At 34.6% G+C, this 16,195-nt stretch overlaps 1 protein-coding gene across 1 annotated transcript in view; it reads right to left on the bottom strand.

Moving 5' to 3' along the window:
- Window positions 1-1,423: 1,423 nt before the first annotated feature.
- The window catches only part of SLC25A31 (solute carrier family 25 (mitochondrial carrier; adenine nucleotide translocator), member 31), a 31,386-nt gene continuing 16,614 nt past the window's right edge, over window positions 1,424-16,195 (bottom strand). Inside the window, exons 3-6 of the mRNA XM_008581611.1 lie at window positions 10,969-11,086; window positions 8,718-8,872; window positions 7,470-7,595; window positions 1,424-3,679 (exon numbers count right to left, since the gene is read on the bottom strand). Of these exons, the coding sequence (XP_008579833.1) occupies window positions 3,479-3,679; window positions 7,470-7,595; window positions 8,718-8,872; window positions 10,969-11,086 (600 nt within the window). The 3' untranslated portion in view covers window positions 1,424-3,478. The remainder of the gene's footprint in view (window positions 3,680-7,469; window positions 7,596-8,717; window positions 8,873-10,968; window positions 11,087-16,195) is intronic.

The raw sequence follows: 16,195 nt of genomic DNA, 5'->3' as shown, positions 1-16,195 counted from the left end.
AACAGTCTGACCCCTGCTATGGTTTGAATGTGTCCCCTCCAAAATCTAGGTATTGCCAATGTAATAGTATCAAGAGGTAGGGCCTTTAAAAATTGATTAGGCCATGGGACTCCTCCCTCAGGGTTCAGTGCCCTTATAAAAGAGGCTCCACACAGGTTCAGCTGGCTTATTCTTCAGCTCTTCTGCCATGTGAGGACAGAGCATTCTGCCCCTACGGAGGATGTAGCCTCACCAGACACCAAATGTCAATACCTTTATCTTGGACTTTTCCAGTGTCCAGGACTGTGGGAAATAAATTTCTGTTCTTTATAAATTACCCAGTGTCAGGTATTTTGTTACAGCAACATAAAAGACTTAAGACAGCCCCTGATCTTCTTTTCAACCCTCTTTCCTATCACTTTTCTACATTTACTGTTTAATTTTAGCCAGTCTTGACAACTTGCTATTGTGTAAATATGACATGACTTTCTCTACCAAGTTTTTGTGCCAATATCTTTCTTTGGGATACTGCTTCACTTTTACATGTTTAAAATCTTCAATATTGTTTAAGACTCAGTTTAAAATATGATGAAGCCTCCCATGACTGCCTCAAGTTGACTTTGTTTCCTTCCTTTGCTAGCACTTTATCTTTCTTAAGGTATTTTTCACATTCTGTTCACCAGTTATTTGTGTTGTCCATTTTACTAGATTATGAACTTTACTAGATTATGAGCATATGAAATGTATTTGTTTTTGTTTCATACTAATTAAGGCCTTGAACTTGGAGGTGCACAATATTTTTTGAAATAAGAACTTCACCCTATAATAAGTGCTATAGTAGACATCTGCATAGCAGTCTAGAAGCTTCTGTGTTTGATAGACCAGCCATGGGATTCCTGTCTGGGGTGAGGAATCCTTTGAGGCAGGAAGGTCTTCTCAGAGGAGGCAACTTTCGCATTATGCTTCAAAAAAATAAGTTACTTTCCAGGTAGGTAATGAGAAGGAAGAAAACTAATGAGCAGAGGGTAAAGAAGGTACAAAGAAAATAAATGATATATAACAAACAAGGTGCAATGGCACAGAGGCATCAAAGAACATAATTGTATTTGGGGAATCAGAAGTTACTGGTATGCCTGCAATGCCTAGAAGGACAGGTACAATGTGTAACCGTAAAGAAGGTACAAAGAAAATAAATGATATATAACAAACAAGGTGCAATGGCACAGAGGCATTAAAGAACATAATTGTATTTGGGGAATCAGAAGTTACTGGTATGCCTGCAATGCCTAGAAGGACAGGTACAATGTGTAACCAAAGTCTAGAGATACATCATGAAGGGTATTGTATGCCATGCTAAGAAGTCTTTATTCTATAGGCCAGCAATTTACCTTTCCAAGAATGAGGTCTCCTTTTTAATGTAAAAAAATATGTCTACCAAAGTAACTATTTTTTTTAGCGTTTATTGAAATAATAATGTCTGCATACTACTATGAGTTCAATAACACTTCAATATATAACTATTTTGCTAATACCCAAAGACTGTATATATATAAACAAAAATTATACATACACACGCCTCATTTTAAAATTCAGTTTTCAATTTTAGTAAACACAGACACTCCTGGATTACTTGCAAAAACTGTCCCCTCAACCTCTGTCAATTTGGATGACTTACAAGTTAGGAACTACTGCTATAAGATATTTAGAGGAACTGAAAGAGCTTAGGTAGAAACTGACATGATGAGATTGGAGTTTAAAAAGTACTTTGGTAGCAGCGTGGAGAATGGACTGGAGCAAAATGAAATTGGATGCAAATTATCACTTAGTTAGCTGTGGCAGACTCATAGCTGACTATCAACATCTACTATTTCATCTTATACACGTGGCTGCTCAATTACAGACTATAGTTCCCACCTTCTTCTAGCTATGTATGGCCATGTAAGTAAAGTCTTACCAATGTGTGTATGTGATATGTGCAACTCCACCTGCCCTGATTTATCTTTCCCGTTTCCTGTATGTGGGAACACAGTTGAGTCAGAGATGCAGCTTTGACTATGCAGATGAGTGTAATGCTCTAGGACAGGGGTTCTTTACCTGAGTTTCCCAGATTCCCAAAGGATCCATAGATAGAGTTAAGGGTGTGTGTGTGTGTCTTGAACTAAACTTTAACTGAAATTTAACATTTCCTTCAATTATGAATGTAGGCACAAATCAATGTGGTATTAACAGTATCTGTGATTATTCCCATCAATAGAAATCAGGTATTTTCATCCCACATTGTAATTGATGGATATATCTCCAAACAACATTAACGGTCATCACTTCTTTGAAAATATGGTAATTATTAGGCTGTTAGATCTTATAAATGTGCTAAAAAACACATATTACATCACAAATTTGTATTTTTAATAACCATATTTCCAATATTGTTTCTTTTGTAATCCTATGTATTTTATTTTTTGTATTTAAAAACTTCATTACAAGAGGGGTTTTATAGGCTCTACTAGATTGACAAAGGTGTCCATGGCAGAAAAATGGTTATGAATCCTTAAAATTTTTAAATCTTGGGGATTTCAAATGTAGTATCTTCTACAGCATCTCTGAAAAACTAGACAGACTCCTTTATGAAACCTTGGAAATGCTATTTGTATTTCTCCATTGAGAAATACCTTTTGTTTTCTGTCTTTAAGTCAGTTCCCACTTCTGACAAGTATTTTACTATCCTCTGCTCACTAATAAGGTTAGATTAAAAAGGCTCATTTATAACAGTTTTAAACTTCCTTTATGATCAATGCAGAATACACAAACTAATTTTCAGGGGTGTATTTTTTCTTCAAGGTATATTCACTCTAGCAAGATTTTATTTATTTGAAAGATAAAGATTAGCAGATAAGCCATTTTGTTTTATTTTCCAAATGCAGTTTTTATAATATCATTAAAGTCATCAAATTTTTTAATGATCAGATTTACAGCCTATGCTTATAAAAAGCTATATGATACTATAAATATGATACACAGTAATACCAGGGCTGTCTTACTAGAGATGTAGAATAAAGCTTATTTATGCCTACAGATATAATGATGACATCTTCTGATAAGCTCTTAAGAAATATTTGTCATACCATGTGATTTTAAAAGAAGGGAAGACAGGTATATTAAATGAATAGAAATTTCAAAAAGATACTTTCATTTGTTAGGTTTTAGCATTATACATTTTAATTTTTCATCACAAAAGTAAGAAAAGAATTTCAAACTAAGAGAAATAACATATACTACTTATAATAAGTAAAGTGTCCCATTAGAGTTTGATTCTAAGAGGGAAGGAAACCCACATTTATCTGACTTTAGTATTTAAATCCTTGAAAAAAAGCCTATGCTTTTATTGCAAAATTAGCACTTTAAGAAAATATTGACAGTAGTAATGCACTATCAAAATGTACACAAATGGCAGCTATGTAATTTACATGTTGAAACAAATTAAATACATGTATTTCTCAATTTAATTTCTTGATGAACTACCTCCAATATCAATATTAAGGAATTCTTTAATTTTGTCATATAATACCAACACCAAAGCACCCCCTGTACCACGAAGGATATTGGAGAAGGCACCACGAAAAAATGCATTGATTCCCTCATGTTGGTATATCTTCACAAAGCAGTCTAATGTTCCTTTATATTGCCGTTCAGCTTCACCACTCTATATAGAAAAGACATAGTTTGCCATTATCTTAACTTTTTTTTTTTTTTTTTACCTTAACAAACATAGTTTTCTATCAGCACTAAGGATAAGATTAACACTGGAGTAACACTTCATTGAGTTGATTGGGGCATATACTGAATATTTTTACTTAGTGGTTAGAGAATATTCTTACTTTTCAGGAACATTTGAAAACTGACCATATACTAGGTTTAACAAACGTCAAAGAATTACATCATATAGAACAGGATTTATCCTCTTATCACAATGCAATTAAGTGAGAAATTGACAGCAAAAATAACTAGAAAAATATGTTTGGATATTAAGAAAAATGCCACTTCTTAGAAAATATAGAAAGCCAAAGGATAACCACAAAATCCCTTAACTAAAATTATAAGATGCAGCTTGAGTGGTAATTTATAAATAAATTAATGACCATGAAATCTTAGAAAAGCTGAAAATTAATGAGCAACCTAAACAACTTTAGGAAAAGTATAAACCTAAGGAAAGTAAAAATAAGAAAATGACCATCAGAAATAGAGGAAATAGAAAACAAACACAACAGAGAGCATAAAAAGTCAAAAGATAATAGAAAATAACATAACAGAAAACATAAAAAGTCCAAAGTTAGTTCTTTGAAATTCTTAGCTGACAAATTTCTTGAAATACTGTTTAAGGGAAAAAGAGAAAAAACCCCGAGATTATTAGAGATGCAAAAGTAATATAAATGAAGATAATCCAGAGATTAAAGAGAAAGATGATATTATTAAAAACTTTATGACAATTATTTTTAAAACTCAGAATGGATGTTTCCTAGAAAAGTATAATTTACCAACAGAATAGAAAAAAATAGAATAATACTATAATTGCTAAAGAAATTCAATCAGTTGTTGAAAATCTTACAAGGAAAACCGCATGTCCAGATGTAGAACTTACATGTAAATTCTATTAAACATTCAATGAACATTTTAATTCTAATCTTACAGAAATTATTCTAGAGAAGAGAAAAAGTAGGAAGACTAATCAACATATTTGATGAGGCTTGCATAGCTTTGATTCCAAAGTCAGACTAGTACAACACAAGAAGCCAAAGTCACTGAAACATGAATGCAAAAATTGTGAACAGAACCCAGTAAATCAAATCCAACAAGGGATATAAAATACATCATGACCAACCTGGGTTATCCCAGGCATATAGGGTTGGCTTAGCTCTAGACAACAGATTAATGTAATATAATATGCTAACACATTAAAAGAGAAAAACAATACTGATCATCTCAATAGATATAGAAAAAAATGACTGCCATTCATAATTAGAAATTGTTGTAACCCAGGAACAGTAAGGAATTGTCATAACACGATAAAAAATAACTACAAAAACCCCTACCCCTAACAAACATTAAATTATATAACATTGAAGGGATTCACTATAAGACTATGAAAAAGACAAAGTTTCCAGGTATTACTTCTTTAATATATAATATAATACTGAACAAGAGGTTTCAGTGAATATAGAAAAGAAAAGAAAATAAAAGGTATAAGAACTGATAAGGAAGGTGAAAAAATTGATATTATTTGCAGATTATATACCTTTTTACGTAAATAAAAACCCTCAAAGTGCATACATATATATTAGTGTTTGTAATAGGGTTAACAAAATCGTGAGATATAAAATGAAAATACAAATTTAAAGAGTACTGTTATGGGCTGAGTTGTATCCCACCAAAATTATATGCTTAAGTCCCCAGTACCTCAGAATTCAACTATATTTTGAGATAGGATCTTTAACGGTAATTAAGGTTAAATAAAATCACTAAAGTAGGCCCTAATCCAATATGACTGTCCTTATAAGAAGAGGGACAAAGGAAGAACCACATGAAGACAAAGGAAGAAGATGGCCATCTACAAGCCAAGGAGAGAGATCCTCAGAAGAAACCAACCCTGGCAACACCTTGATCTCAGGCTTCTAGCCTTCATAACTGTTAGAAAATAAATTTCTGTTGTATAAGCTGCTCAGTTTATAGTACTTGTTATAGTAGCCCTAGCAAGCTAATATATACACATACATATACATAAAGATCCACATACCCACAATTTTTTTTCTGTACCATTTTGAGAATAAGTCACAGACATCATGCCTCTTATCCCTAAATACTTCATTGTGTATTTTCCAAGAACAAGTATATTTTCTTACATACCCAAAGTACAGTTATCAAAATCAGGAAATTTAACATTGATACAGTACCATTTACCCAATCCACAGCCTCTATGCAAATTAATTTTCCATTTTTAAAAGTTTCTCAATGTACTAAACTAGAGCTAGCTATAGATCGAGAGGAAACACAGATGTAAAAGGAATAACTCTAAGTATAGTCCACAAATGAAGTAATAGGTTAGCTTTACCCTTCCAGGTGGTCTACGGGGTTCTTCCTGGACCATTTTGTAAATAACAAAAATGAGGATAATGATAGTAACTATACCTCATAGCAGTGTTTTCAGGATTTATTGAGTTAAAGTGTAAAATGCTTAGGATAGTATATGGCACCCATTAAGCACTATTATTATGATTGTAGCTTTCTGGCATCATTATTTTCACTTGCCCTCTTGAAACCTATGGTCTGGCTATACTGAACTACTTCTCAAGTCTTACCTCTATGTATGTCTTTCCCCTATGCTTAGAATATTTTCTTTTCTTTTTTTTTTTTGTCTTTTTCTGTGTCCGGCAACGGATCACAACCCTCAGTGTCGCCCCCGTACCGGACCGAGACCGGCAACGGGATCGCAACCCTTGGTGTTGCCCCCGAGCCTCGCTCAGCCAGTGAGCGGGAACCGGTCTGTATGTGGGATCCGAACCCTCGGCGGGAGCGCAGCCGCGCTTCTCAAGCGGCGCACTAGCGCAGTGCGCCACCGGGCCGGCCCAGAATATTTTCTTACTGTCTGAAGAAAGCCTATTCACTGAGATTTAGCTCTCCGAGAGGCCACATCTGTTCACTATATGCATTTGGGTGCCCCTCCTCTGTGCATTCCTGGAACCTATACAATATTTCTGTTTAAATCATTAACTGTATGTCTTCAATACTAGACTATGAGTTTGAATGCAATCTTTCTTATATTTTTTGTATCATAGCTTAGCACAGATTAAGCACTCAAATATTTGTTGAAGGAATGAATATAACAGATAACAGCACTGGAGATCGAATGTATCAAAATTCTGGTTTCGGGTTTATATTTAGAACACAGATCATTATAAACAATTTTCATCCTTGGAGTTCAAAATTATTTACTTTTCTGAAAATATACTACAACAAATGATGACACATCAATAGCTTGTGACTGGGCTTATTCTACTTCATCTAATATTTGAGTTAAAATAGACATACTCATCCAATAACTGCCATCCCCCTCTACCCTCCAAGGAATACATGCTGCAGGAGAAGGCATTTCTGTTCTAATGGCAGATGAGGAAGAAGCTTTGCTGGCTATTTTAGGAGTAAAGAATATAAAACACAATATATCGTGTATTTATTTTAGCTAAGTAAAACAAATGACCTATTTATTTCTGCCAAAATTTTCTGCCAAAATTTCAGCCAAAACTTTTCTAAAATTTGAATAAATTATACCTGGACAGAGATACTGGATATATCGTGTATTTATTTTAGCTAAGTAAAACAAATGACCTATTTATTTCTGCCAAAATTTCAGCCAAAACTTTTCTAAAATTTGAATAAATTATACCTGGACAGAGATACTGAAAAACTCAATTCAGCTTACAAATAATAATATTAAATACCTGCATCATCATACGTCTTCTAACTGTGTCAAAGGGATAAGAGAGTATTCCAGAACATGTAGTCACAACTTGCGCAATGAAGAAGGAGACAAGAAATGGGGTTTCCTTTGGTTTTGGTAATAAGCCCTAGGAAAGAAAAATGTATCAAGTAACCACCTACATTTCTAAAATATGTGAAATCATTAAGTCAAAGGATAATTTCTATAAATACATGAAAAAGGGCTTAATTATATTTAAAATGCAATAAAAACCAGTTGGTTTTAATAGTGGCAGATCAGAAGAAAAGGGAAATGATACACATGAGTAATTTCCATGAACATATCTGTCTAAAAGATACACTAAAAACTAAAAGTAATCTGTCAAGACCACAATAAAAATGACATTTAATTACATTTATACTAATGAGGGAGGGCAGAGATAATATATAAATCTATCATAAAATTTCCCTCAAGTTTTAAGCTTATTTAGTAATAATACTGATAATAATTTCACTGCTTCCTTTTGGAAGCATTATGATATAGTGATTAAAATATGAACTTTTTGCTTGCCATTTAACAATTACTTAACTGCTCTAGGTTATTTATCTTAAAAACAGAGATTTAAAAAGCTATCCCAGCACACTGTGAGGATATAAAGTCATTAACAAGGTTCCCAGAACTAAGTGATAGCTCAAAAAATTGTAGCCATTATTACAATCTTTCTTTTTTCCTACCTTAGGGAAGTGCTATTAAAATTTGAAATGAAAATGCGAATCGCAGAACAATCTGGAAAATATAACACAGAAGCTAACAGTGTCCAATAGATAACCAAGCTACAGTAGTATTTATTGTAATCAATTATGTCTTTCCTACTTCCACAAATGATAGTAAATTGATTGTCTGCATGTAAAAAAGTGATAATAAAGTTAAAGTTAAATCTGAAAAACTATTAGAAAGTGCCTTTCTATCTGCCAAAGATTTGATGATGATGTAAGCCTGAGCATGTTTTCCATTTGCACTATGATGTATAGTGCAAACACCACAAAATAATGTTTTGAGACATACTTTATATCTAAGGTCAAATCAATTATAATTTAATTAGGTTATGGCAAAGTCATGATTAAACAGAATTTCATGTTTCTCTTATCTCATCCTTTATTCTGATTTCTATAATTAAAAGTAACATATCTGCTGAATACATTACTAATTAGAACAATAAGAAGAAACAAACCATTTATTTCATATATCTAAGTTAAAGCCCCCAAATTACCTTAACTGTGTCATAAGCTCCAAAATAAGAGGCCCGGTACACAATAATGCCCTGAACTGAAACACCAAAGCCTTGGTATAAACCAACAATTCCATCTGATTTTGCTATTTTCATAATACAGTCACCTAAACCCTTGAATTGTCGCTCTTCAGGACCTAAAATAAAGGCATTTAAAATCTATTAGCAACATTTTATACCAAATACTTCAAAGTTATTTGAACATTTTACAGACTTAAATGACCTGGATTTGCCACTTAGAAATCTTTCTAACAAAGAAGGCACAAATCAAAATCCTCTTGTTCATTTAAAGATAATCAACATTTCAAGTAGTATCTTAAACGAAATTAACTGAAAATATTAATCTTATAAAAGGACTCTAACTCATCAATCTGACTTAAAATTTTATTAAAATTATCAGAAAATACTTAGGAATGAAAAACTCTATGACTCTTGAAAAGCAAAAAGACAAAGCTAAAAACTGGTTAAGTTTCGGACAGTTAACATTTTAGATGCATTGTCATATTTTTCTAGTTTTTGCTGGTTTTGTTTTGTTTTTCCCTTGAGAAGTTCTAACTTCTTGACAATATTTTAAAACTATTATATGTACAACACAATCTTCCAAAATAAACTAAATTCTCCTAATTTTGATAAAGAAAGCAAAATTACAGAACTTAAAAAAGATACATTGAATTATTTTGTACCTTCTTAGCAATAAAAAGAAAATCTGGACTTCCAATTAAACGTAATAGATAGAAGTCATATTTTCATCTTTGCTCAAACTGCCACCCCTTCTGAAGCATTTTATCTGATTACTTATCTAAACTTGGCATCACTCTCTTCTAATTTTTTTCCTAGAATTTATCACTAAGTGACAGTATGAGGGTACTTCAAAAAGTTCGTGAAAAGATTTGTCTTATCTTTTAATTCTATTTTTCCATAAACTTTTTGAAGGACCCTTGTATATCTTAGTCAATCATTCATCTTTTATTACTTGTGTCCTCCTCTAAACTATAAGGTACATGAGGCATGAGCTCCATGTTTTACGTTAAAATGATAGTAAAGGAATAAAACAGGTTTAAAGTCACATAGGCCAAGAAGTGTACATGACAGAGAATGAAATCCATACATTTTTGGAAGATGAAAAGGGGAGGAGAGAGTGGTAACTCACTAAGTAGAGCAAAGAAAGCTATTTTCTTACAGAGGGAGATATTGTTAGGAAGCAAGCCATTTGACCCCAATAATCTCAAAGACTTAGAAATTAGAGAAACTAAGTACTACTCCTAGGGGAAAAGCACAGAAGCAGCTGAATGCTCAAAATCTACAATCTCATCTGGGGTAGCCAAATTACTTATTCCACTGCCATCCTTAGAACTGAGCACAAGTCTCCAGACTGAATATGGCCAATTGAGTGATATCTATGATTATGGAAAACAGAGACACAGAGAGATACATGATTGTGGAATGTAAAATCATCAGGGATAGAAAGTAACTAAGAAGAAAAACCTGTCACATACTAAAGTATCAGGAGTAAGAGATCTGATTTTTTTTTTTTTTGTGGCTGGCCAGTGAGGATCCGAACCCTTGACCTTGGTGTTACAACATTGCACTCCAACCAAATGAGCTAACTGGCCAGCCTAGAGATCTGATTTCTTAAGAGCAACATTAGAAACTAAAAGCCAAGGTAATGCTTTCAAAATTGTGAAGGAAAATAACTTTAAAATATGAATTTTATATGTGGCCAAATATTAATCAAGTGAGAGGGTAAAACAGTTTTAGAAATGAAAGATCTCCATTTATTTCCTATTTGCTCTTTCTCAGAAAGCTACCAAAGAACATATTCTACCAAAAATAAGGGTATAACAAAAAAATAGGAAGATGTGATATTTAAGTAAGGATAGAAGCAAAGGGAATTTCTAGGATGAGTTGTACATCTTTCCTAGAGAGAAGCCACAGTCAAGTCAGGATTAAGTGTATGGGGGAATCTAGGAGGGGCTCTGTAGGAAAAAATGGAACTAAATTGTAAGAAGTCTTTGTGTTTATTCTTTTGTAACAACAGGACTTCCCCTTCTCTCTTTTAAGAGAGAAAACAATAATTAGTATAGTTTAGGCCCTATGACTCTACCACTTGGTTGAGAATAAAATTTGTAAACTATACCTAGTAATACAGTTGTTATATCATAACTCTACAATAAACAATACATAGTTCAAAACACAAAGAAGGAAGAATTAGTTATTTCCCCAAATCCCATACCTTTTCCAACATCGACCCCTAATCGGGTCCGGGCAAAATCTAAAGGATACACTACACATAAGGATGTTGCCCCAGCAGCTCCACCGGAAGCCAGATTTGCCAAAAACCACCTCCAGAACTGAAACATATTAATTAAAAAGTGGTTATTAAACTACAGAATCTGGCTGTTTAAACAGCTGGTAAATTCTTATTTTTATAAACGTTTAAAAATTAGATTTACAAGATGCTTTTATAAAGTAAACACATATAATAACATATATCATATTATCTAAAACATTTCTCTTCATATCCATATAGCCTTTGTTTCTCAATAGGCAGTTTGGGAGATATAATTTAGATGCTGACATATTGAAATTCCAGGATATTTTAATGTTCTCCAGTGAAAGCAGCCTAAATTAGGAAAAGAGGCCACATAAGATCATCATCTCTCTAGACTGCAAAATTTTTTTTTGTAAATAATAGTATTAGCTACATACATTTTTTGTTAATAATAGTGTTAGCTATGATTAAAATGTCATTTACATATGGAAAATTTAGTTGTGCTCTTTTTGGAGAAGGGCAGTAGTACTTCGTAATACCCCAATTTTACTTCGTAATTTTAGTAGCATTAAATTTGAAAAGCTCAAAAATGTAAATTTAATTATGTTCAAATGATGACATGAAAATTGACAGACACCAATTACAATATAGTTCAGTGGCATGTAAGTTAGGTTTTGTTGGTCTGCTGGTTCACATGGACTATTGAAGAAGTATAATTCTTTTTTATAAACATTTAAAATGTGCCCTCTCCAGGTCAACAAGCTGCTTTTCAACATCTAGGTCTTATGGGAGAAGAAAGGAATATCTGAATCAAAGCTGTTACAGAAAATCTAGGGTATAACCATTAAATACATTAAAGAAAACAATATTCTAGTCAAGCTCAATTTCTTGTTTTATTCTCTAGCTCTTATTTCTAGCAATAGTTTTAAGTCTCAGATAGCTCTGGAACTCTTAATTTTCTCTTGGCCTGGATGCTGTTCCTATTTTTTGTTTTTTAAACCAAAAAACAGTTATTGCTTTGTGCTGTAATTCAGTTTCTCTCTTTTCCATGAAATCTTCTCTGATCTCCAATCCATGTAAAACTGTAATTATTACTCTCTTCCCATAAATACTTCATCTGTGTCAGAGAATTAAAGATGCATCAAAAGACCAATATGTAAGATGTGTCGACATGTTCCAGACTGTCATTTTTAAAAGTAGTACAGTACTAATAATCACTTTCTACTTTATAATTATTTGTGTGTATTTATACTCCTACAGACTATAAAATTCTTAAGGCCAGGATTATTTTCAATTAACAGCTTTACTGAGATATAATTCACACACCATACAATTCACCCAATTTAACAGATTGTTAGTATATTTAGAGTTGTGCAACCATTACCACAGTTTTAGAACATTTTCATCACCCAAAAAGAAACCCTGTACTTGTTATAAGTCACTCCACATCTTCCCTAGGTAAATTTCTATCTCTATAAATTTGCCTATTCTGGACATTTCACATAAATGGAATTGCATAATAAGTAGTCTTTTGTAACTGTCTTCTTCCATTTAACACGTTTTCAAGGTTTATCCACATTGCAGCATGTATTAGTACTTCATTCCTTTGTATTGCCAAATGATATTCTGTTATATGCATATATACCACATTTGATTTATCCGTTCGTCAGCTGATGGACATTTGGGTTGTTTCCATTTTTTTGAGACCAGGATTCTTAATTCATCTGTCTATTTCACAGAGCAAGTCATGGGGCCTTGCCCAGAGATATGCATTCAATAAATATTTGTTTACTGAAGTGTACTGGTAATACCAGACTCCCATAACTCATTTTAAGTGTAGCTCATCAGTTCTACTACATAAGTATCCATGTTTCATTATTACACAAAGATGATTAGATTGGGAGGTTGCATGTGACACCAGGGTTGCTAATTCATAGTATAGTAGATGATCTGTAACCTGGTATGAAAAGATGAGCTGGGCCAGAATTTGACTTTAGGGATTCTATGCCAGTTAGCAGTAAGGACAGAAATGGAAAAGTTAAGTAACTTTTTTTTATGTCTCAGACTTCTTTGACACTATTGAAAGCTATAGACCCTCTCCCAAGAAAAAGCACACAGGTATAAACATATACTTTCAGTGTGTTTAGTGTATTCTCGAAGCATCCATCAATCCCAGGTTAAGAATCTGTGACCTATAGAAAGGTCAGAAAGGATTACTATATTAACAGTGAACTTAAAGAGATATGAAAACATAGGTAAGTAAAAAAGGTGGGCAGTAATGAGAAAACAGAGCAAATACACACATGAAAAGGAGGTAATTAGAAAGAACGCTAGACGACTTGGGAGAGAAAGATGAAGAGTATAGTTTGGTCCTTAGAGCTGACTTTGGTTCAAATTCAAGTGCCAGTGTATCATTACAATAAACCCCCTCTTTCCTGAGGTAATTTGAGTTGATCTCTGCTTCTTAAAATCAAATAAGTCAAACCAAACATGAGATAAAGCATAAATGTTTATAAAATAGATCTTAGTTCCACTTAATCATTTTTCCTTCCTAGATAAAAGAAGTCAGATCAATGACTTTTTGGGTGGATAATCATATAATTTATCATTCAAACCAGACAGTTCTGATACTGAAAGGGGGAACTATGAAAAAAATGACACAGGCAAGCACAACGTGTGCAACTAGTACAATCTACTGATGGAAGGAAGAAAGGGAGGGGGATGGTAGAAGGAAGGAAGGAAAGGAGGAAGGAAGGATACGGAGAAAGGAAGTAACAATCTGCCTGCTGTAGATTGTATGCCCCCCCCCTGCATTGAAGCTTAAACTCCCACTGTAACTGTTGAGGGTGGGAATTCCTATTACAGTAATTAAAAGGTGGGGCCTTGAAGAGGTGATTAGATTCTGAGGAACATGCCTAGTGAATGATTTAAAAATGGTGGTCAAGGGCTGTCGGGCTAGGGCTCAGACCTTTCAAACCCATCGTACAGACTAGGTCACAGACCCATCACATGCCAGGCTGGGTCACTAGATCCCTCATGTGCCAGGCTGGGTCACAGACCCCTCACATACAGGTCATGAGCTAGGTAATTGGGAAAGATCTTGGGAGCCACTGGCAGAGTTGACAGGTTCATTCCAATGAGACCTCTGTCCTCAGCTTCCTTGGCAGCAGCTTACAGCAGCCTCCAGCAGATCTGGCAGAAGTGGCAGTGGCCTCCTGGAGCACCCAGGGGGCCCTGGCAGCAACGGCCTCCAACAACAGTAGGGGCCTCCCTGTGGCCCCTCCGGGGAATCCCGGGGGCAGGGGGCATTATGGATCAGAGCCGTAAGTCCTTTATACTTAAGCCTGATAAGCCAGGAACACCTGGGTGCGAGTCAGACAACCAAAGAACACCTGGGCACACATGCGCAATTACATCAGACAATAAAAAAAGAAAAAACTTGGGCACACGTGCATAGTTATGTTTATATCAAATGCCCGGCTAGATTCCAAAGCCCTGAGGGATCCTGACCATTTTACCTTCATTTTCCCTGCATAAGCATGGTTCTGAGGGCTTTAAAAAGAGAATAAATGAGGAGGTTAGTCTCTCTCTGCTCCACCATTTTCACAGTGTGATACTCAGGGTCACTGCTGCCACCACCAGATGTGTTCCTTGGACTTTGGACTTCCCAGCCTCAGAAACTGTAAGCAATAAATTGTGTTGTCTTTATAAAATACCCGGTTCCAGGTATTTTGTTATAAGTAACAGAAAAGGACTAATACAATACCCGTGCTGAATGATAATCCTGCAAGTATCTGTGTAACAAATAAAACCTGTCCCTCCACAATTAAGCTTGAAAATAAAATAAGACACATGAGAGGTAGTGTATCAGTATAAATGAGTTTCAGTTGTTAAAGTTAGTAATTTAAAGTATTACTATATTGTAAAAGGAAGGAACATGGAAAGAAATCAGGAAGGGAGAAGAGGGTGAAAGTCTGAGGATTCTGAAGGAAAACAATCCTGTTTATTTTCAACTGTTGACAAACAGATACTGTGTAAAGAGACTCAATGATACATCATAGAACAAATACCCTGGGACCAAAATTCTAACAGAGTTTGTCTGGGCTGGGAAGAGAGGTAGAAGTTCTAGTCTTTCCTATTGAGGGTTATACTGGAAACTGCTAAGGGTGGCTGAGAAAAGGTTTGTATCTTGGCCCAGCTGAGGCTCATCCAATCTGGTCACACCAGCTGAGTATGGGAGTTAGACTGGAACAAATTATTTGGGAAAATGCTATAAGCTCCGAGTCCTACTTTTCTTATCTATACACCTGGGATAAAAATAACTACCTCAAAGAGTGAAGTGAAAATTCAGTGAAACAATATATGGTTGGCACATACTTTCCTTACCATGGTTTATTTAAAAAAACCCCAACAACAAAACTTTATTTTGAGGTAATTTAACATTCTCATGCATTTTAAGAAATAATAAAGAGGCTGTAAGCTCTTCAACCAATTTTTCCAAATGGTAACATCTAGCATATCTATAGTACAGGAAAGTAACACTGATAAAACCTACCTTATTAAGACTTTGCCAGTTAAACATGCTCATTTGTATGTTTTTTTAGTTATATGCACTTTTATCACATGTTCAGATTCACATAATCACCACCATGGTCAAGAGTTCCATGTAAGGGGGCCGGCCTGGTGGCGCACTGCTACAGTGCCCCGCTTGGGAGCGCGGTGGTGCTCCCGCCGAGGGTTCGGATCCCACATACAGACCGGTTCCCGCTCACTGGCTGAGCGAGGGGTGGGCGCAGCACCGAGGGTTGCGATCCCGTTGCCGGTCCCGGTCCGGTACGGGCGCGACACTGAGGGTTGCGGTCCGTTGCCGGACACGAAAAAAGACAAAAAGGAAAAAAAAAAAAAGAGTTCCATGTAAGGATACTTCATGCTACTTTTTTAGCCACAGCCACTTCTTTTCCTCCTGGCAATCACTATTCTATTACCCATCACTATATTTTTTTCATTTCAAGAATGTTATATAACTGGAATCAGGAAGCACATAACCTTTGAGATTGGCTTTTTTTACTTATCCAAAATTTCTGCACGTATCAAAAGTTGATTTCTTTTTTTTAATTAAAAAAAATTTTAATGAAAAATTGTCTTATACAGACAAAAGAACTAAAATAAGGAAAAGGAAACAAGGTAG

The sequence above is a fragment of the Galeopterus variegatus genome, unplaced genomic scaffold, assembly GCF_000696425.1.
Source record: "Galeopterus variegatus unplaced genomic scaffold, G_variegatus-3.0.2 Scaffold2404, whole genome shotgun sequence".
Lineage (NCBI taxonomy): Eukaryota > Metazoa > Chordata > Mammalia > Dermoptera > Cynocephalidae > Galeopterus > Galeopterus variegatus.
This window is presented reverse-complemented; position numbering and strand designations above follow the sequence as displayed.